Genomic DNA, 22,280 nt, shown 5'->3' on the forward strand with positions numbered 1-22,280 from the left:
AGATGCAGGTTCTGCAGTCTGGAGGTGTTTCAATAAGTATGTGCATCAACAAGAACTTCATCCACTGCTGACAAGCTTGCAGTGCCCCTGCATCTTCCTGCATGCTGTCCAGATTACTTTCTTGGTGTGTATTGTCCAAAGAAGCTAAAACTCAGGTTGTTAAGGCTGGGATCCTGACCTGGGCCTCAGAGTACACTCTTTCAAGTTGAGGTAGAAAATGAACTTCAAGTTTCATAGAAGAGTGGAACTAAATTAGCAGCTTTCTCCTGCTGAACAGAGGTGCTCTCATCACCTCCCTCCTCTCACACTAGCTCTGATGCTCCCCTCATTACATAATAATGTAATGCAACTAATTAATTCCAGTGACTTTTCTTAATACAAGGTCCTATTTTGCCATTCTTATGATCTGAATCAAATCACTCTGTGCTTGCATTAGGTACAACAGCTGTAGGCTGTTACTTCAGCTCAAGCCAAATAAAACTGCAGATCTACTGGTCTGCTTCTTGTGTAACTGCTTAACTACTATGCAGTTAAAAAAAAAAAACAACACTACAGTAGTGCTACTAGTTCTGCAAATGGTTAAAAAAACTACCACTGCATTTGGAAAAGATCCAGCTTCTGTAGCTGTGTTTGTTGTGTACATGCCTTTCAGCAACCAAGGCAAAGAGAACACCTACTTTCAGGAAAGCAGCTGGGTTTGCCAAATAGTTGCCAAACTATTCCAGGCATACCCAAGAACAATACTGCAAGGACACCACAGCTGGCACCGCACCTTCACTGCTGGTATCACTGCCAGCAGTACTTGTAATTGCTTTTTACAGGCATAGCTGTGACAAGCACTGCTTCTTACCTGTGACTTTCACACCCCCCCCCAAAAAGTCATTATTTCTTTTGTATTAAAGACTCCATGCTTTTGTAAGAAAAAGAAAAGGAATATAAACATGACCTATGAATCTGACCTAATTTAAGCCTCAACTAGACTTCTTTTAAGAAGGGAGACTACTGGAACACTAGCGTTATCTCCATCAAAGTTGATCTATAATGGACTGTCTGCTTTTCATCCACGACAGAAAGCCATCACACCAATTGAAGGAAGAGCTGTCTGTATTAAGTTTACACTGCAGATGAGGGAAGCAAAGTGGTGACAAGGTGACACTCATACCATCTTCTAATAAATTCACTTGCCCCTCTCCACCCTGCCAAGCAGCTATGTTATGAATCGGAGAACAGTTCACAGTCCTACTCAACAGACCAAAGAAACAGAGCTATGGCACATGTTGAGGGAACTGAGCACATCTAGGCACTCATGCTTGTTAGCTCCTGCACATGGACAGCTGAGTTGGTCAGACCGAAAGGTCCTTTGAGTCCTTGTATCCCATTGCTCTCAGTAGCCATCTGTTCCCATAAAGCCATTGCTGTAGAGAGCTCCTGAGAGCAGGGCAGGTGGGTTGCCTCTCCTTCACCCTCCCGGTGTGCTCAGTCAGGAGTTGTAGCCACATCAGATGACCCTCCGATGTCCAGTGACCGTGGCTGCATGGAGGCTGGCCAAGTCAAAGATTGTCAAGCATTCAGGGACTTTTGGCAGCTGACAAGAAAAAAGTCATATTCTTTCACCTGGTCCAGCAAAGCCTTCCCAAAGCAACTTTTACAACTAGTAGTGAAGTAAACAACATTTTAATAACATCACAGTGATGCTCCAAAATTTTGAAGCACATCCTGGTGAATGGGTAAGGTTGGTCTCAAGTAAGTAATTAATTATAAACCAAAGGATGTTTTGCTTCCATTAGGTAAAGGGACTTCTTCATAAATTATTTTGAGATAAGGGGATTTCATAGGTAAAAACCAGTATTCCAAGTTGTAAAAGAGGTAAAACTGATGATCCAAGATGACACGATCAATTATTTTTAAGAGATCCACAAAGAACTCTCTAATTGTCTGATGAGGTTTGAATGGATAATAGAAGTCTCTTATAGCTGCAGCCAATGTCTTGTTTCCTAGAGGTCCAAAAATAGATGTTTCATTTCCCAAATAAATGGGTTCACCACTGAATAAAATTATGCTGGTATAGTTTGTTTGTATCTTATTAAATACAGCTCCTAAGTCAGCCAGCTTCTGGTATGTTCTCAGTATAAATTTAGAGCATTCGTAAGAGTCAAACCATACTACTGATTGTTTGTCAGGACTTGCTTGAACTGTCCAGGTCTCATAATAAATGCCAGTCTCATTGTCATATTTCACCCATTTTGCCATTTCATTAAACATGGTTCCTGTAAGAGATGAAAATAAGCATTACAGAAACAAGTCAACAGACATATACAGAAATACATGATTCAAATATCTTGCATCTTGAGATTCCTCTCCCTTTCCTGCAAAAGTTTATCTACAACATCCTATCTATACAAAGACATAAGGCTTGGGTTGGAGGCAGAAGTGATACCCCACCGAATAAACTGTATTTACATATAAGTTATTTCAATTGTATTTCCTTTTTCTGCCCTATTTCCTGCTACTATTCCAAAACATCCAAACTTCAGAATACCACAACACCTGTTATTTTGTTTTATACACACAGAAAAACAGAGTAGGTTATGCTACCTACAACTGCAGTTGACAAAGCACTCCCCAGTGCAACGGGTGTTTCAGCACTTCCTAAAATTTTATCCTTATTCAGCCATTTAGGTCAGAAGTTTTCATGTCTCTTCCCCAAAGAAGCCTACTGAACCTCGGAATGAGACACCCTTTTTTTCAGCAGCTCCTCAGCTAGCAAAATTGAACTAAGCCAAAAGATACAAGCAGGACATGAAGGCAAGTAAAGACCTTGGAGGGTTATTTTTATTTAGAATATGTTTGGAGTATTCTGGTTATGGGCCACTTCACAACTGAAATCAAGAAGACATCTCTGACTCAGCTCATCCCTCTGGTAGCTCCTTACGAGCAATGCATCTGCCTCCTCAAAGAAGAGCACTAGAGCTTCTTCTGTTTTCCCCATGCTCCCAGCAATGCACCCCAGCCTAGGCCTTCCCTTTCTCTATTTTCTCAGCCCGTTAAAGTATACAACCACGTTGACTCAGACCTGTCTAGCACCTCACATCTCTAGCATAGCCAAGTTTTGTAGCTTCTTTCTGTGTGATATGTTAGAAGACATGATCAGATGACAGCTTGTAATCGCGTGTTCTAAGCCATGATCTCTCTTTGGTTCCTAGTTACTGTCCACCCAGCAGAGACATAGTAACTGTGCTGGGAAGCTGCTGAGATGCTTAGATGAGACTGCTGCAACCCGAGAGATGAGCAGCAGTTGCCTTGCAGTTCAGATGATTGTAACTAGTGGTCCACGTCTGTCACTAGTACCTCCCTGCATGCAGCAAAGAGTCTCTCACTCATACTAAGTCTGAATTTACTGCAATGTTGCATTTGTCGAGACCAGTGAAGAGCACTGCATGCCACACACCTCTCCCCAAAACAAGGTGAAGGTCAGATTCTGTCTTCATTAGAGAGTAAATGCATCTCATATTCATCCTAAGGTAAGGCTTGCAACTACCTCAGAGCAACTAAAGCTCACACATTCACCTCCAGGTTACCCCACTGTAACTTGTTCTTCACTTAACAGCTTTTGGGCTTCACAGTAAACTTAACAATCATTCTGTTTATTGACAGTTGTTGGATACTTGCTTTTTAATTGCCCGTGCCTTTGTTTAATAAACCAGCAAGTCATAAAAATCTGTATCAAGAATTGTACTTACTATACACTAATAAATGGACTTGCAGCTGCCCCTTATCTTCTCTAACTCCTAGCAAATTAGCTTCCTGGTGTGTATTCTGCAATGTATGTCACTGAGCAGGATCTGTCTCTCCTAACAAGACTGAGATGGACTTAATATAAACCTCTAGTCTTAAAAACCAATAAATTAAACAAAAAAAACTGCACTTCAATGCATTCTGTCTCCATTACAATACTGTTCTTTATGTTTTCAATACGTAAAAAACCCCAAGTCTTAAGATTCTTCCAAGTGATTGAAGACTGCAAAAAAAGAAAGTTGCCAAACTAGGGAGAAAAAAAAAAACACCTAAAAGAATGTTCAAACCCAGTGGTTCCTCATTCAGGAACAGTTTAGAAGGCCATGTACTATCTCCTGGAGTGACCTGTCACCTTACAAAAGCAAAAGAAGCAGACGTAATAAAAGCTTGTAAAATTATGACAAATACCAGGAAGTGAAATCTGTCTTGCCAGACTTCAGAACACAAGTGCAAGAGGCTGCTTGCTAAAAATTGAAAGGAGGAAATTCATAAGCAATGCCTTGAAAAGTACATCCCTTCACAGTAATACTGGTGGTGAAGCTCTTCTAACAGGCTGTAATCATATGTTCTAGGAAGATTTAAAAAAAAAAAAAAAAGGATTTGGGTACAGGTAACAAAACTATTCAATGTATTTATTATAAACGAGTCATCCTAGAAGACTTTTGGAAGCTGTATTAAACCTTATTCTTCAGGGCTTAAGTCAGGCTCTTACTACTATCTTTTTATGGGGAAGAACATGCCACAGCTTCCTCCTGCAATATCTTTTTGCATGTTCCATTGAAGAACTCAGTGCTGAACACTGTCTGGGACCTGTACTGTAATGAAGGAGCAGAGACCTGCCACTGCACACACGCTTTAGCATTTATACGTTTTACAGTACGATTTCGGATTTGACTGAGATATAGGGTATAAAAGAGCTCAGATCATTGTATTCATAACTATCCAGATCACCTCCCCACCTCTACTCAAGCAGACCCCAGAGGTAAGGGAGACTTTAAAAAAAAAAAAAAAAATCAAACTCTGCATGACTGTCAGAAGGTGTCAAGACAGTCAGCAACTCAGACTTGGGATATTCTTGCCTGATCTGCACAAAATGAACATACCCTACAAGTAACATTAACCTGACTGATGGATGATAAAAGAAAGTGAAAATGCCCCAGTGTGGTTTCTGAGACTGCTGGCAAACAGCGCCATTCAATCTTGCAAGGCCAAAGACAGTCCAGTTGTTTCATATTTTAAAGCCCCCTCATATTAGACAGCATGCTTTTTGCCTGCTCTCCGAAGTAAGTGAGTCTAGCTGATGATGCTGTCCACATGGGCTTGTGTCCACTCACCCTCTTCCACAGTAACTTTCAGATTCCTTGCCAAATTTAGTCAATTAAAAAGTCTCAGAGATGCTTCCTTCCTAAAAGTTTCATGGAAACAAGAGAGCGAGGAAGAGGAGAGGGACAGTAACAATGCCTCTACAAGGCACCAGCAGAGCCTCATGTTTCTTAGCCGTCAAATAATCTACACATGGAGGAAGCATTACAAATTCCAAAGCTGCAGGAAAATATTTTCATACAAAAGAAGCCAACTTTATTAGGCATTAAAGACCAGTCACGAGATACAAACCCAGAGGAAAGTAGCTCCCTTTATTTCATTGTTTAAAGAACCACCTAGAATTTCTAACTGCACCAAACAGGTATAATCTAGAGACTCAGTACAGCAAGCCATGAAAAGTGGAAGGGGCCTAACGTAAAACACCACATCTGTCAGCTGTAAGCTGACGCTCCACTGAGCAGTGGATCACTTAATCACACTAAGTGAAGAGAGTAAATGGTTTTGCTCATACAAAATGCAACAGTCCTCAAAGAGCTTTGCCCATAATTTATTCACTGTATTACTAAAGTAATCAATTGGATCTATTAGAGAGAGCTTTTTATTTTAGAGTTTCAGTTTTCAGTATATACCAGGAAGCTATTCTGGTGTTCATCCACCTGTTTAGAGATGTAAATCCTGGTTTTGTTCTATGACATATGACAGACCTATAACTGGAAACATCTGCACAATTTTACAACACGGTGGGGAAAATGAAAATAAATATTTTTGACATATATTGAGACTATTTCTAAATAGGCCTTATTTATTTGCTCAGTAATGCACACATTTTTACCAGTTTTGCTATCTCAGCTGTCATCTTCCACTTCACAGTAGAAGGCTTTGTTTTGGTGAAGCATGTGAGAAGAGACTATAATCATTCTTACAAGCTGTTTTGCTATTTTTAAACTCAAGAGACTCAAGTATTTTTATATAGCAACATCGAATGATGCTCATTTAAGATCTCTTTGGTGTGGGCTGTTCAAAAGGCAGTGGCCTCATATCACTTTCTATATTAAGGAAAGTGCAAAGAGAAATTTTCTATTTCAAATCAGCAGCATCAGTCCCTACATTACAAACTAAGTGAAAAGGTACTACTTTACACGAAGACAAGGTTGACTGTACATTTCATGATACTAGTGCCACCAGAACTGTCTGAAATCTACCTGATACTGTGGTCACGAGAACCAAAGTTCCATTTTCCTTCCAGTGTGCATCGTCTATTCCTTCATAAAAGCAGGCAGCTCCCTGGTTACACCAAAATGGTGCATCCATGCCAGGCCGGAGATGTGGAAATGTGCAGTTCCCAAGCTGGAAGAGTTCATACCACTCCATTGTGTAGTTTTTGCCAGTTAGAGAGCTCCTGAAACCCACAGCATCATGCATAATTTTCTGGAAAAGAAAAAAAAAAAAGCTTTAACATAAAGAAAAGTGATCCTGTAAAACTGACTTCAGCTTGAGCTGTACAGAAAATGAAACACTAGGGAGCTGTTAGGAGCTGTTACATAACAGGGGGAAGGGAGGGGAAGGAGTTCCTATACCATCTCCAGTAGTGTTGATGCACAACATAGACTGTATCATGCATATGGAGGTACATTGCCTCAGTGCTTTTCTATCCATCCATTGTATATCCTGTTATTCGGAGGCAGCTACTCAGTGGTAGCTCACTGTCAAAACTCACACTTTTGAACCTTTACCTCACAGGGATCTCGAAGAAATAAACAGTGTCACCGGAAATAGACCATAGTAATAAAAGCCACACAAAGAACAAGAGAAATTTTTTTTAAAAAAAGCTGCATGGCAAATACATAAATTCAACCTTAGTTTAACAATTAAGATAATGATATTTGACATTAATCTCATCTTTGACTCTCAGAGTCTGTTTTTTTAAAGCTCATTTATGCTACTGTTAGACCTATAAAATCATTAAAGTTGAGATTCTTTCATATTTGCATGTCTGCACGAATGGACAGTTTGTTCAACAGTAATTATAATACCTAAGAAAGAATGGTAAAGGCAGACAACTCCGCATGATCCATCATTTTGATCAGTTTTCCATTCCTGACAGATATCCATGTGCATGCAAACATAATGCAACTACACCTTTAACAACAAAAAGCTTAACGCAATAAGCAGACATTTCATCAGACATAAGGGGCCAAACTCATGTATCTTCTAGGTGTAGTGTTAGTGCACAACAAAATCCCCAAAATATAACGGTGTTCTGTGCATACAAAACACTCCCAATATTCAGCTCTGCGGGGGAACATATTCAAACACACAACCAGGTCATGCTCTTTTCTTTGGCTGAGATAAGTTCTGTAACTTTTGTTTGAAACTTACGGCTTCTCAGGCATCTTTTCTACAGTTAGCCTAGGTTGTGTGCACCAACACCCTTCCATACAGGCATATTGCAACCTTACAGCTCCTATTCTTGACACCTGTTGTTGATGTCTGCTGAATTTGGCACTGCAATTTTGATAAACAAAAACATCGCCTTACCAAATGTCCAAGTAGGTCACCATATTTGAATTCCCACACTGGAGCCTGTAATCGATACACTTCAATGACATCCTTCTCTTTCATAAGTGGAATGGCAGAGCCAGTGGGACAGAAAGTATAACGAGCTTGGCAGTAAGGATCAGTTTTTGGACGGTAATCAAAGCGCCTGTGTTGAGAAAGAGAAGCATGCAGAATGGTAAGCACAGCTTCATGGCTGTGGTAACTGTCTTGTGACTTCCTAAGAGCCTGAGTCAGGGAGCTCCGTTGTGCAGCACCTTCCAAAGACATATTCTGCAATCCAGGCTCTGCAAAACCTGGAATACACACGTTTGTAAGACTGCTGAGGTGCACATTTGCAGAAATGGGACTTAAGGCTACACAGTGTGAATGCAAATCACATTGTACATGGTGCTGACATCTAAGAAGTAGAAATGATGTGGATTGCAAAGGGTGACTTGTATTCACGAAATCAGAAACACATAGATGTTGATTAGAGAATGGTTGAGATCAGCCTCAAACATGTTTCTCTAACAGTTTGTCTACACGGTGATTGACCAGTTTGATTTGGGAAACTATACTGAAATAACAGCTCCCTAAATGGAGCCTCTTTTGCTCCAGAATACTGAGAGGATCAGAGAAAAATATGCTATTCCTCTATCTAATTTAAATAAAGAGACCTAAGAACCTAGATTCACTCACTTTTTCCATTCGTCATTCCTATTAAACCTTGGGTACAAAAACTGAAGACAGACTCTGGCTATGAATCATACTACATGCAAACAGCAAAAAAACTCTCTAGCAAGTCTTCCTTTCCCAATCTCCTTCAAGTTCTACCCTAACTCGTAAGACTATATTTCACTTAAAGTAAGATGCCTATATTCCTGTCTGGAGTTACAAAGGTAGATTCGTGTACACAGGCTGTTCAGAGCACACTCTGTGAGTCTAACATATCCAGAAAGCTGTTGGCCATTGCTATTGAATGGCACAAATACCCTAGGTCTGAGATGACTCAAGCACATTGGACTTACTCAGCTATAAGAAAGCCACTAGCACTGCCTACGCATTGTTGTTTTTACCTCTGGATTTTTCCAAGCTTGCTGCTGTGGTTCTCAGTGCCTACTTTTATTCTGTCCAGGCTGGGGGGGGGGGGGGGGGGGGGGAAGAGTCTGGCTGGAAAGAGAACACATGGCCAAAAAGCAGAGACTTATACCTGCCATACTCTTAAGTCCTGTTTCCAAATTACACAGTTTAAATTTTCAATTTCTCCTCCCACTGTACCTCACATATGACAATAAGACAGCAAGCATGTTACTTAATTAGAAGCATAAGAATTCCACATTTCTGAGAGTCAGGCTCACGCTGACTTGTATTCTGGTTTTGACCATCCTGATGCCAGGCCCTGCAACTGTAGAACTCACTGGAAAACCTGAAAGACTCATGACTGCAAGATGAACTCCTCAGGTATCACCTGATTGCCACTGTGAGAAATTACACAAGCTTTCAAAACCTCAGACTTTCATTAGAGAGCAATTAAATTAGATAACACCTCATTTTACAAATAACAAGCCCACACAGAACACACGTACAAGTGTGTTCCTCCTGAACAGGCTAGCTTCCCTAGCATACTCAAAGTCATACCTACTCACTTCAGTGCAATGCAATAATGTAATATGCACTCTTCCACTTTCCCCAACAGTACCATTGCCTTCTTCTGGAGTTAAAACAGCTATGGAGCAGCTGGCAGGATTTTATTCCATTTCATTTACCATCATCAGGAGTATGAAGTGAACTTCAATTAAAAACAAATCTTAACCTCATTTCCTCATCGCAGCTTCTTACTAAAATAGGCATTAAATGAGCACCTCTAAAGCTAGGGCACTCATCACTGGGGGCAAACAATCCATCTGCCGGAAAAAAAAATACAGCTATCAGGTCAAGTACGTGCTACCTCTTCTCTTACTTGTGAGCTGAGCATACCAAATGAAGTACTAAGGACAAGCCAGATACTCCTATTATTAGAAAAGAGAAGTTATTAATAGTCTTTTTAGACTAAACACTAAAACTGAAAAATTGGAAAGCCTGATAAGTCTCTCCGCTCTGCTGCCAGCGCCTCATTCTGTACAAAACAGAAACATGAGAATGGCACCTACCAAATGACCGCAGGAATGAACAGAACCAGATAGGAAATTTTTGCAGTAATTTATCAAATTAGTTTCACTAACCACCAAAACTAATACTTTCTTGGAATAGCACAAGGGCTATGGACAGTCCTTGTAACAGTACAAGGAATACGGGCACTGAGGCACTAATTTCAGAGTACTTAGATAATGCTGTTAGAGGATCAGGAAAAACAAAAAAAAATCACTTAGCCACATAAATTCTGACTGTAAGACCTTGCAGGACCAAACCTGATTTCCAGGCCAGCACTTTACACTCACAACACCTTCCTTCATCACGGATTTGAAGGAGCAGAGTCAAAAAGAGCAGCTTAGCTACGTGACACCTCATGAAAGGTTGCTGTAGCGTCAACTTAAGTAACCCAACGCCTTCCCAGAGCCAGGCTTCCTGCAGGGACCGTTTCTGGCTGGCCTGCTGGCTTTCCGCGGAAGGGCGGAGAGCCCCGGGAGCCCTTTTTGCAGAGGGCGGAAACTGCGCTCCCGAGCTTTGGGGGGGGGGAGAAAGGCCACACATCTCCGCCTGCAAGTCCGAGCCCCCGCCGCGGTTAAATGGCCATTTACTGCGCCAACACCTCGCGCTTTGCCGGCGAGCCGCGGCGCCCGGCGCGCGCCCGGCCGTTGACCCGCCCCGCCCCGCCCCGCGCGCTCGCGGCGGGTGGGGGGAGGTAGCGCCCCCTGCCGCCATCGCCGGCGCGGCGCGCACGGAGGGTCACAGGCCGCGCCGGGGGGGGGGGGCAGGGAGGCGCACAAGGGGCAGGAAGGCGGCGAGCGAGGCGCGGGGAGGGTCCCCCTCCGCGGGCCGCTCACCTGTAAGGCACCGGCCAGCGCCGCTGCGCGGAGCGGAGCCCCCCGGCGAAGCAGAGCGCCCAGGCCAGCAGCAGCAGCAGCAGCCGCCGCTGGTAGAGGCGAGCGGCGCCCATGGCGGCGCGGCCCCGCGCCCGTCTGCCGCCAGGGACGCTGCTCGCGGGCTGCGGGGCCACGTCCCGAGCCCCGGTGCTGCCGCCGGCCGCGGGAGGCGGGAGCGGCGCCGAAGGAAGCTGTGCGGGGAGCCCCGGCTGGGCGGGAGGCGGCCGGCCCAGCCCCCGCCCACGGGGCCCGGGGCGGCCGGGGAGGCCTCGTGGGCCCGGCCGAGGTTACGGTGACCGGCGGAGGGCGCTCGGAGACGGCCGAGGCCGAAGGTGATGAAGAGTCACAGGGGCCCCGTTGCGTAAAGGAGGAAAACACCATCCTATGTACAGCGTGGAAAAGGAAATGCAGGAAGTCCACGGTGGTAGCCTTTTTTCTCGTGTGCTTTGGAAAAATGTAAACATGTTGAATCACTCCCTAAATTGGACTTTGTACTGGGTGCAAACATGTTTATTTGACCTCACATACCAACTTTTATCATTTACGCTAGCTCTAAGGGTATTGGGAGCAGCAGGAGTAGGGCTGCTGTAGAAAGGACAATGATCCAGGAGCCAAGATAGGCACAGTGACTGTTGCACACTCCCGAATGCGGCCAGGTTTGTGGTAGTGACAGGATTCAGCAGTAGCCACACACAAAGCAAGATGAAGTCAAGTCCCAGTCCAACCAGGAGATGAGACTAGAGATGAGGCTACCTTCAACATAGGTTCAGGGTCTGTGCAGGAAAAGTGGCCCCTAAGTCAGGACAGCAGGAGACGAGACTGGACACACGTACGGTGTAGCTCAGGCCAGGTCTGAGTGGCCAGGGCTAAGCTTACATGGAGCTCGTGGGCCCATGTCCAGAGGGCGTGTGGTTAGGGGCCCCAGCTGAGGCTGGCCAGAGTAACTAGGTCCTATTAGTGCATTCAGGGCCCTGAGCAGCTTCTCCTCCCATAAAGGTATGTCTTCCCACCCTGCAAAGATCTGGCTTCGTAAGGTTACCCCTTGTAAAGTGCTCGTTGCTGTTGATTGTCACAGGCCCAGGCCGGACAAGAACCATCATGGGGCTGCTTCAAGGTGATGCAGAGCGTGGGTAGAGACATGGCATGGCAGATCTGGAGCTGGGATGGGGACATCCCATCCCAATCAGGTTCAAGATCCATCCAGGAAACAGGGTCAGAAACAAGACTAGACAAGGCTACCTACAATTTAGGTCCAGGGTCCATCCAGGAAGACTAGTCAATAAGTCAGGCCAGGAACAAACAGGAAATTCCAGCTCTGAAGATGCTCAGTTCCCTAACTCTAACTGGCCCTACCACACAGGACAGTTTGTGAGTTTGCTCCTATCTCCAAATGTGCATTGAATTTAAGCTCCTTCCAGATGGCAGCCCTTTGTTAGCTCCCAGGAGCGAGGAGGACTCTGGTAGGATTCCAGCTGTGAAGACATCCAGTTCCCACCTCTACCCCTCTCTTGCAGCTGAGCCCAGGGAGTCCCATACTAGCAAGCAAGCTGTGTTGAACTACAGATCTGTTCTCACCAAGCACATTTCGGATCTCTCAGGGGCTTGAGATAGCTCCTGTGGAGTTTCCCTGGGGTCCTGCTCAGCCTCGAGGATCAGATGAGGGTCTAAATCCATGTGCATTTTGAGCTGGGAGGGATCTCCTAGGGTATGGTTGTGGGGAGGATTAGGCTTAGGTGGTCAGGGAACTGAAGGCTTTCAGAGCTGGAACTGCACTGCAGTCCTGCCTGTTATGGAAATTAGACTTGTTGGCCACCATAACAGGGCTCGACCCTAGGTTCCCGCAAGCAAAGTTCAGAGCCAATCAAAATCAAAGCAAATTAAACAATTAAATTTTAATCACGCACGTGCCATAATTACAGCTCGAGCTGGGTGCCTCCGAAGAGGGACCCCGAACAAAGAAATCCCTGGGCAATTATAGCTTTTTCAAATTAAGTTTCCCACCCCTCACGCGGTAGTTCAGACCAATAGTAATTTTTAGGTCTGGGGTCTCCTGCTCCTTATTGGGTCTCATCGTTGTTCTTAGGCAGGCTGTTTTTCTCCCTTATCTTTACTGTTGCGGTTTCTGCCGACGGTTGTACCTTTGTTTCTTGTTGGGTCTTACTGTTGTGTCTCAAGGTCCTGAGGAGGAGGAGGTGATTCTAAATCATAACAATTAACACTGCCCCAGCAGTGAGCTGAGGCTTTGCCCCTCAAGGTCCTAATGCCCTGCACTGGTCTTATTTCAAAGCCTTGACACCCTCCCTTTTGGAGTGTGAGATGCAGGAATGCAGACTGCTTGTAACTCCCTTATCTTCCCAGCTGGAACCAGCTCTGAGGCCCTTTTCTTACTGGACTAAGTAAAAGTTCATTATTTTATCTAAGTGCAGCCTAAGGCTTCAGCAAATTTAGCTACTCAAGCTAAGCAAGTTTTATATAAGTTGTGCTAAGAGGCTACCTCTAGACAGTTTCAGTTCGCTATTCCTTAACACTGCCCAACTCTGGGACATAGGATGTGGGCTGTGGTGGAGACAGAGCTGTAGCTTTACATTCATCTGGAGCACAGCATTGCCCAGCAGAGAGCAATCTGGCCTTATGCAGGCATTTTCCCTACCTTGTCCCCCTCCTGTTTAAGAATCTCTTTACCCACTGTCATGCATGAACCCCCAGTCTCTCAGTATATAGCTGAATGCATTTTGCTACAGAAAGAGGCTTTTCTTTTGTATGCCATTTTTGCTCTTCCCACCCCATGCAGCGTTGTGTCTCCTGCAGAACTCTCATACCCTGAATTTTCGGCAGGTGCTCTCATCTTCTGCAGGATCCAGCTTATCAACCCCCAATGCGGTAAAAGTGTAGGCTTTTATTAGGCCCAAGTTCCTTCTTTTTGTAAGAAGGAAGGAAGAAGTTAATGAAAAATGAAGGACTGAGAACGTGGATCTTGCTAAAAGTAAAACCTCTGGTCTCTGGTGTGGCATTTGTGTGCTCAGTCACAAGTAGGAGGCTAGGGATGAACATCTACCTTGGCCCAAAGAAGCCCTTCTGTTCCCTAGGGCAAGGCCCTAATGACTCAGCTGGGAGCAGGTGAAGGAAGGATTGGGGGGAGAATTTCACTCTTTTTCCTGTACAAGGATGGTCTTACTCGTTAGGGTATCACTGAAACAAACAGCATCAGGGTCCTGCGATAGAGTTGGCCTCTACCTGAATTCCATGTTTTCTGGCTTTCAAAGCATGATATTCAGTATATCCCTATGGTCATCCTCTGCATAAAACAAAAAAAGCTTCATACTGAAACCACTGATCTTTTGCTAGATTTTACTGGAAGCACAGCAACTTTCTGGCAATCTAAGGAAACGCAGATTTTGTAACAGTAGTTACAAAAACTGGGTAAAAAATTATCAGACAGAAGCACTTTGTCTACTTTAGTCAGGTTACTGCTCCACTGTGATAAATGGGTCAGAAGGGAAACACCACCAAAATTACAGCTGAGCATGTCTCTCTTAAGAATAAAGGAACATCTAATTTTGCTTTACTTCCCACTGACATTTGAATCTCGCCACTCCCTGTATTTCATAAGGCAGAAAAGATAATACTGAAACTAAATGACGTAGTGGAAAACACCTAAAGGGAATTATATCCACACCGCAAGTGCAAGTTGTTTTCCTCATCCTCGCAGCCTGACGCCTTGCTTGGGCCCGGGCCCGGGCCCGGTAAGGCTCACGGCTGCATCAATCACGCAGGTTTGCTGCCAGCGCGGGGGCCCCGCGCGGCCCAGCACGAGGAGCTGCGACCGGCCCCCTGCTGCCCCGCTGCGAGATGGCGGCCGGGCCGCGCCCGGCACCGCTGCTCCTCGCCTCAACTCCGCCTTCGCGCGACGGGCCAGGCAGGGCAGGGGAGAGGCATGGCGCGACCCAGCGGGCGCCGCAGGAGGGCGAGAAGGCGACAAGAGACGCCCTGAGTGGAAAACAAACCCTTTTTCGAGGAACCTCCACCCAAGCATAGCTCAGCACTGCGGCGGCGAAAGGCACCTCCCTCCCGGCCCCCCCTCCGCGCAGCCGCCCCTCGGGGAAAGGAGGCGGCTCCCGCTCCGCCCCGCCCGCTCGGCGCCGCTGCGGAGCTTGGAGGGGGGAAGGGGGGAGCTGCGCCCGCGCCGCCGCCATGGGCAAGCGGGTGGCCCTGGTCCTCGCCGGCTGCGGCGTCTTCGACGGCAGCGAGGTTCACGAGGCCTCGGCGGCGCTGGTGCACCTCAGCCGCGGCGGCGCCGAGGTAGGAGCGGCGGCAAGGGGCGGCCGGGCCTTGCCTGCGCGCTCCCCGCGCCGCGCCGCCGTGGCTCGGAGTATGTTCCCCCTTCCTGGGCCCCCCAGAGCCGCGCCGGGGACGGTGGTCGCACGCAGGCGGCCCCAGCTCTGGTGCAGCTTTTCTCTTTGAGGCATAACCAGAATAAGTTCTTCCTTGTTTTTTTTTTTCTTCCTGCTTTTAGTCTTTCAGGAAAATGAACAAATGTTATCTAGTTGTAATGCCTGTACTAGAAATGCATGTAAAGTTTGAATCCTTATCTTCTATACATGTCTTCTAGCACCTTGATCCCATAAAGGTGACCCATAAAGGTCAACAGCAGTCTTTCCGTTGACTCTACAGTAATCAGGCTGCTGCTTTTTATATATATATGTGTGTGTGTATATGTATATGTAAATAATTTATGTATAATGTAAATATGTTATATTTAATATAAGTGTGTGTGTATACATATATATAAAATATCAATATAATGCACGGTTTGTTCCTTGGATTATCCGCCTGAGAGTGGAGGTGGACCCTGGCAAAATCAGTAAGCTTAACATTGGCATAAGAATACACTCCCATCAGACAAGTGCAGGAATAGGGTGGGGAGAAAGGTTAGCTTTAGCCATCCTAATGCATCACATCATCTATCACTGCAGTTATTTTGTTGCAATAGATTGTCCTGTGCAATGCACCTTCCTTGGGTAAGAGACTTCAGGAACAAAAATTGTTTTGATTAAATGATCTTCATCATCACCAATACATATGAGTTCTGTTTACCTATACAAAATTGCTTTCTTTCTGTGTTCTAGGTAAAGATATTTGCTCCCAATATTGAGCAAAGGGATGTAGTCAATCATCTACAAGGAAGTTCTACAGGAGAGAAGAGAAATGTGTTGGTTGAAAGTGCCAGATTGGCAAGAGGCAACATTCAGGATTTGGCTGAACTGAAAGTTAGTGAATTTGATGCAGTCATTTTTCCTGGTATGTGCTTTTAAAAGAAAATCATTCAGACTTTTTTAATTACAAATAATTGCTTTGCCTCCAGTACTTTTTTATTTTTAAATCCATTTAGATAATAAATTATACTCTTGAATTTGAGAGGCATCTTCCTTTTTTATTTATTTATTTTCATTTAAGATAAGGAGATGTTTTAGCAAGGTCTTGCAGGCGGACAAGTCATCTCAGTTTATTTATTAATTGAAAGTTTATTCATTTAAAATGCCACAGTCTTCTTTTGGTGTTAGATTATACATCAAACTGTTCCTTCTTTCTAGAGATTGTCAGGACTTCCATACCTGCTTGTGGACAACTTGCCATTAGATTGCAATGCCTTAATTTTACTGCATCTGAAATTGATGGCAGAATAGTAAGTTGCCAGATAGATGATACTTGCAGTCAGATGGGAGCATGTTTTGTTTTAATTATGTATCTGGTCTGCTGCTGATCAAGTTATACTAAGCAGGTTTATGGAATTTTTTTTTTTGTATACACCAAAAAAATTGCTTTTCAGGTGGATGTAATTGTAATGATTTTAGAAAGGAAGAAACTAAAGTTTTATGAGGAAATTGTGACATGCTCAAGATCATTTTCCAGAATATTCATAATATTGCTAAATACTGCCTTCACAACTGTGCCCAAGTGTTATTTTTAAATTGTTACACTGTCTTCTGTTTTAAGGCCAGCAGATGGCGTATGTGTATAACGCTGATAAATATACCTCTAAAACTAGAATGAGTTAGTGACATCAGGGCTGATCTGGGAGTAGAGACTACCAAATATTTTCCACATTAATTTCATGCTCTATTATAACCCAGCCTCAGGGGGGTTGAAGTAATAACTGCTAGAGGGAAATAAACACTATTTAGTTTGAAAATTAAAATCTTACCTCAGAGAGCCCAGATAACAGTTGAAAGTGAGTAAAGGCGATGTAATGAAAGCAAAAACATTAAAAATGCAAAACTTCTTGATGTTGCCCCTTGAAATACTTCTGAAAATTTGTGTTGCATCATTATTATTTATTATAGAAAAGTTGATGTTGTATGCATTCCATAAGAAGTTAAATATAATGGATGGTTACACTTGCTGATAACTGATAATTTAGATGGCTCTAAATCCAGCAAATGATGGTGCTATAAAATATAACCTGTTTGTAGAATTAAATGAGGATCAAATGCAGATAAAGAATTATTTCTTATAACTAATTTCTAGAAAGACGAATAGAGTGTTATTTTTAACAGCAAATTATTACATCATTTACAAGAGGTATATCTCAGAATATCACACTTTATCAATTTCTTTTTATGTAGTATCTATATAGTTTTTATTATATTAACCTTGCTTTCTTTTTTAAGTCCAAAAAAGAATTCTAGGGGGAAAAAACTCTGTTTAAATATTACTGTTTAAATATTAACTAAAACTCATCAGTGAAATTACTCTAGAGGGTCAATCCACTGTCTGCATTACTCTCATGAACTGCACTCTCCTTTTAATTATTATTGCTCTTTTAATCCCTGTCTTGCTTATTGATGGGTGCATATCAGATTGTCCAGCTTTTCCAATGACTAGCGAATGAATATGAAGTTTCCTATTTCTATATTTATTACTCACTGAAACAAGATTAAGCTTTCTGGCCTATGTAACAGACATGGAATAAAAAAACTGCGGTTACATTTCTAACATTATAAACCCATCATGTCTCATCTGCTGAGAGCTTTCAGTAGAGTAACTTAAAATTTCTACATATACTATGATTGCATTGTGAAAAGATGAAAAAAAAGAACTCTTTTCTAGTGTGGTACCTAATGGCTTTTAGCAGTGTCTTACATTTGCTTTTTTTTTTTTTTTTTTTTTTTTAAGGTGGATTTGGTGTAGCAAAGAACCTGTGTTCCTGGGCAGTAGATGGCAAGAACTGTACTGTCAATGAACATGTGAATTCCACTCTCCAAGCTTTCCACAGTGCTAAAAAGCCAATTGGTTTGTGCTGTATATCTCCAGTCTTGGCAGCTAAAGTCTTCCCTGGTTGTGAGGTCACGGTTGGCCAAGATAAAAATGTTGATGGAAGGTGAGAAGGGGATGGACAGAGATACTTTATGTGGGAACTGGGATTAGAAAACAGCTGGTCTTCTGTGCAAAATCTCAGGTGTCTGGTATCAGTAACCATTGGGTAACTTATTAGTTACATTTTTTTCTCATTTTAAATTTTTTCACATGCTTAATAATAGTGGGCATAGAAATATCAAGGCAGAGAAGCTGAATATGTGAGGTCAAGTGACTTGTTAATGCACTTTAATGTTGGAACAATTTATCCCTGAATTCAGAGATACATTGATCTGTGACATGTTCTGTGATACCAACATCCACAGGCACATTACAATTAAAAAAAAAATGTAAAGAAGATAAGTACCCTTATCTCTTGCCCAAACCGTCTGTCCCTGAGCACTGAAGGGACATAGGCTCCTGGACTGGCTTTCTTCTGCAGTGTGGGTGCCAGTGAATGTCCATCAGTCCTGAAAGTGACAGAACAAAGCAATTTTTGTAGAATCCTAGTTGTACAAACAAGCAGGTGGCCATGGGTATCAAGTTATTTTTTTCTTAATACATTCATGGTAATTGAGTGTCTAGTTTTAGCTCATATTAAATGAGATATGGGATTTGCTTACCTGATAGCTTTGAAGGCCAAGATTCGTGTCACAAAAGCGGTCACTGGAGCGGGCATTTAAACCATGTCTTTGGGGGATTTTTTTGCTCAGGAATTTTTAATGATTTTTTCTGGTGCTACTGGTTTGGGGCCAGTATGGAGGAAACAGCTGAGAACAGGCCTAGCAGTCAGTGCTGCTTCAAGGACTCTCAGCTCCTGATAAAATTTCTGAATGGACTTTCATATCCACAGCTACAGAACCATAGTGAGGGTTTATTTCTGTCCCCCTATTCCTGCCTTATCCTCAGGAAAAACAGAAAAACCCTTTGCAGAATCCCAGTGAAACAACTTACATAGAGGCGCAGGAAAAGATCTAACATTCTGCAAGTGCAGCTGGCATCTCTTAAACTTTTGGGCATCAGTTATTGCTGCACTTAGTATCACCTTGTAAATTTATTAAAAGATTGTTCAACAGAATTATGCCTTCAGACATACTGTGAATATGCATTTTAGATGTTAAATCTCTTGTTTTCAAAGTGATTAGACCAGTTGCAATGGGCATAGGGGATAGGGGAAAATCTGACAGTGGAAGTCTGTTCAACTTTATTGTCATCATCAGCTAAAAAGGTCACTGTTATTCTCTCATTCAAGTTATGGCATCAGAATGTTATAGGTACAGCATCTCTTTTTACGTTAATGAAAATCTTTTTATTTACAGATTTCCTGATGCTGAAACAGCATCTGCTATAGCAGAGCTTGGATGTAAGCATGTTTGCAAAGATGTAAGTGAATCCCATGTGGATAAAGCCAATAAGATAGTTACTACCTGTGCTTTCATGTGCAAGGCTCCTTTGCATGAAATTTTTGATGGAATAGGAACAATGATAGAAGAAGTCCTGAAACTTGCTTGAGTGGAAATGTACAAATGTCTGCAAGGAAATCCATTTAGCTGAACATAAACATTTAGCATCCTTGGATTGTATTAATAAAATAATGCAACTATTAAACTTCACAGTTCTTTTTTCTTTTTAGTCTGTAATACATCAAATAGTTATTGCAACCTGATACTATTTTTTTTTCCTTTAAATTAGGAAGCGTCTGTTGAAGGTATTTTTTTCCCTCTAAATCTTGAATGCATTCAGTCTTGGTAAGACAAAGTAGGAATCCTCCTTGCCTAATGGAGTTTCAGCACATCACTAATGATTATCAGCAATTGACAGTTGATGTTACCCACATATAATTACAGGTGAGATGGTTGTAAATGAGTCTGTATACTTGCAGTATAGATGAGTAATTCAATTCTATAATCAGAAGGGAAAAAGGAAAAAAACTTTTTCCTTGTGAGTCTTTAAGCAAGTGTAACTGATGGGCTTCTGAAATTTTTTTTCAGAACCTCCTAGATAAACCATCTTATAAATCAAGAGTCAGAGACTTAAGTATGTTTGGAACACTCTCTGTTTGGAAAATACACTACTTTTGCTCTAGTAAGTGAAGTAATTTGGGGTCTGGTTAGTAAAACAAATTAGCTTTATTTTGTGAATTTTTGCATACATCTTTTAGTGCTACAAAGTTAGGTACATTTTGTATATTCTAAAACACATGCTTCAATCTTACATATGTGGGTGAAAGTCATCCTCTCTTACAAGCACAATCTCTCAAGGAATGGAGTACCCTGTACTCCACCTAAATGCAATGGCACTTGAGGGAAGTAGAGATTGCAGGAATTCATTTATCAAGGTGAGCTGATAGTACTTAATTGTACTCAAACTTAGTTGTTTCAGAAGTGTGTAAGAAGTTGTCATGGGACGACCAACTGTCTTTACAGTCCCAGACCATGTGGATTTTGTGTGGTGCAAGGGAGGGGAGGAGAGGGAGAAGGAGATTTACTGAATGACTCCACAGCTTATTTTAAAGATCTAAATTTACTACACAAGTTACAATAGTACAAAGCAACAATTCTTATCAACAGAAACTTAGTTCAACTAGAATACTTATTTTCCAATGCTGATTGATCTTACCCACGCATTGCCTGAGTGGCCAACGTACACTCAATCCCAGGGAAGTAACTGCGAGAGGACGTCCCTGTCCCGAGAGAATCCACAAGTTGGCAGACCCGCTGTCACCCACAAAGAGCCCAAGCTGGCCTCCAGCCTCCGGGGCCAACCTATTTATACCCTTCAGGGGAAGGTGGAGGTGGAGTCCCTAGGCCAGCTGCAGTTCTCTTTGCACAGTCGCAGTCCCTAGCTCTTGGCTGCTGCAGGGTCCAACTCTCCTCCGTCGTTGTTATGACAGTTGCACCCACAGTCATGGGGCAGGGGTGGGGGGATGGCTGAACACCCCTAAGGGCAGGCTAGCTGCCTTGAGCACTCCTCAGCACTGAAGAAAGGAGTTTGAGTGACTGCGAATGACTGTTTTACTCCTGCAGTGGAGGTCCCAAGGAGAGATCCCATAGCTGGGGTAAGGAGTTTAGTAAGGTTAAGTAAGAGTTAAGTAAGGTTTCTGGGCAGCCTGTTCTAGGTGACCCTGCTTGAGCAAGGAGGTTGGACTAGATCATCTCTGGAGGTGCCTTCCAGCCTCAACCATTCTGTGATTCTGTGAACTAATAGCCAAAACATGTCATCGCTAATCAATGCTGGATGAATGAATGCTGGATGAAAGTAGAGAGACAGCCAGTATCTGTTGTAGTAAACAAACAGCTTGAGCGTAAACTTGAAATGTAACAGAAGCAGCTTTTATTAAAACCTGTAGCTGTTCACGAGAGCATAGTATGTGTTTTAACAGGACTATACTAGCATCTATGCATCCAGAAAATGGAACACTCGCATAACCTGCCTCACCTTAAAATAGGTCTTACCTACTAGGAATAAACAGGCTGGAGCAGCAGCCTAGGTGCACATTCCTTACAGTTACTGATCAGCTTTGTGGACACTATTAGGGAAAGTGGGGCTGAATGTCTTGTAGAGGCAGTGCCTCATAACTGAAATGGGAATACAGCAGGAAACAAATTGTGAAGAACAAACCTGTACTGTAGAGCAGCCAAATGGGGGAAGTAATGCTTTTATGACTAGTGGTCTAGAGTTCTCCCTCTTGTTCTGCAGCTGATGTGATCAGGAAGGGCACTATTATTTGCCTCATCAATGCAAGACCAGTCTTGATAGTGAGGCTTGAGATGTTGCAGAGTATCAAATGCTACTACTCTGTATTGTGTGTTTATTTTAGCACAAATGTCAAAGCTTGATGTAACAGGTGGCCTCTTCAAGGAGGATCTGTAGCTAAATATGCAGAAATACATATTTGAAGGTTTTTATTCTCTCTGTCCTTCTCACAGTGATGTTTCTCACAGAGACAACATTTCTGTACTCCTCCAGAATTTGCGTCTCCCTTATGAAGTTATTTAATGGAAGCAGAATGTGTAACTTTTTTGCCAGAAGAGCAGGGGCATTTTTTTCTAGCATGCAAGCAGTGCTCTGCCTCTAGAGGTAGAAAGATAATTGAAGTAGACTGTGCCAGCAGAGGATATTCTGTTCAGCCTCTCTGACTGAATTGTGCACATAATCTCTAAATTATTTACTTAGTCAAAAAACACAATATAGGACTGAGCATAGCTTTTGTGTTAGAGGAGTCCAATTTAAAAGTTCCTGAATCAC

The 22,280-nt window shown here is 43.1% G+C and overlaps 2 protein-coding genes and 1 long non-coding RNA gene across 3 annotated transcripts; 1 reads left to right on the forward strand and 2 right to left on the reverse strand.

Moving 5' to 3' along the window:
• Positions 1-1,086: 1,086 nt before the first annotated feature.
• On the reverse strand, positions 1,087-11,003 carry CLN5 (CLN5 intracellular trafficking protein). Its single transcript, XM_026120906.2, has 4 exons — positions 10,641-11,003; positions 7,657-7,822; positions 6,321-6,546; positions 1,087-2,267 (listed from the first exon to the last, which is right to left on the reverse strand). Exons 1-4 carry the CDS (start codon positions 10,751-10,753, stop codon positions 1,756-1,758), a joined length of 1,017 nt encoding a protein of 338 aa, XP_025976691.1. The 5' UTR covers positions 10,754-11,003; the 3' UTR covers positions 1,087-1,755.
• Positions 11,004-12,592: 1,589 nt separating this feature from the next.
• Positions 12,593-14,779, reverse strand: LOC135327133 (uncharacterized). The gene is made up of 3 exons (XR_010387196.1): positions 14,684-14,779; positions 13,499-13,595; positions 12,593-12,857 (listed from the first exon to the last, which is right to left on the reverse strand). It is a non-coding gene; the product is annotated as an uncharacterized LOC135327133 (long non-coding RNA).
• Positions 14,770-19,645, forward strand: LOC112995734 (glutamine amidotransferase-like class 1 domain-containing protein 3, mitochondrial). The gene is made up of 4 exons (XM_026120907.2): positions 14,770-14,978; positions 15,806-15,977; positions 17,853-18,057; positions 19,352-19,645. Exons 1-4 carry the CDS (start codon positions 14,871-14,873, stop codon positions 19,542-19,544), a joined length of 678 nt encoding a protein of 225 aa, XP_025976692.2. The 5' UTR covers positions 14,770-14,870; the 3' UTR covers positions 19,545-19,645.
• The last annotated feature ends 2,635 nt before the right edge of the window (positions 19,646-22,280 follow it).

This window comes from Dromaius novaehollandiae, chromosome 1, assembly GCF_036370855.1.
Source record: "Dromaius novaehollandiae isolate bDroNov1 chromosome 1, bDroNov1.hap1, whole genome shotgun sequence".
Lineage (NCBI taxonomy): Eukaryota > Metazoa > Chordata > Aves > Casuariiformes > Dromaiidae > Dromaius > Dromaius novaehollandiae.

Bases quoted from the DNA above. Each gene is read 5' to 3' on its own strand.
- CLN5 (XM_026120906.2), bottom strand. From the start codon at position 10,753: ATGGGCGCCGCTCGCCTCTACCAGCGGCGGCTGCTGCTGCTGCTGCTG. The intron at 6,547-7,656 runs GTAAGGCGATGT...TTTCTTTTCCAG, and splicing joins GTGACCTACTTGGACATTTG to AAAATTATGCATGATGCTGT. The intron at 2,268-6,320 runs GTAGATTTCAGA...CATCTCTTACAG, and splicing joins TCTCGTGACCACAGTATCAG to GAACCATGTTTAATGAAATG.
- LOC112995734 (XM_026120907.2), top strand. From the start codon at position 14,871: ATGGGCAAGCGGGTGGCCCTGGTCCTCGCCGGCTGCGGCGTCTTCGAC. The intron at 15,978-17,852 runs GTATGTGCTTTT...TTTTTTTTTAAG, and splicing joins TGATGCAGTCATTTTTCCTG to GTGGATTTGGTGTAGCAAAG. The intron at 18,058-19,351 runs GTGAGAAGGGGA...TTTTATTTACAG, and splicing joins GATAAAAATGTTGATGGAAG to ATTTCCTGATGCTGAAACAG.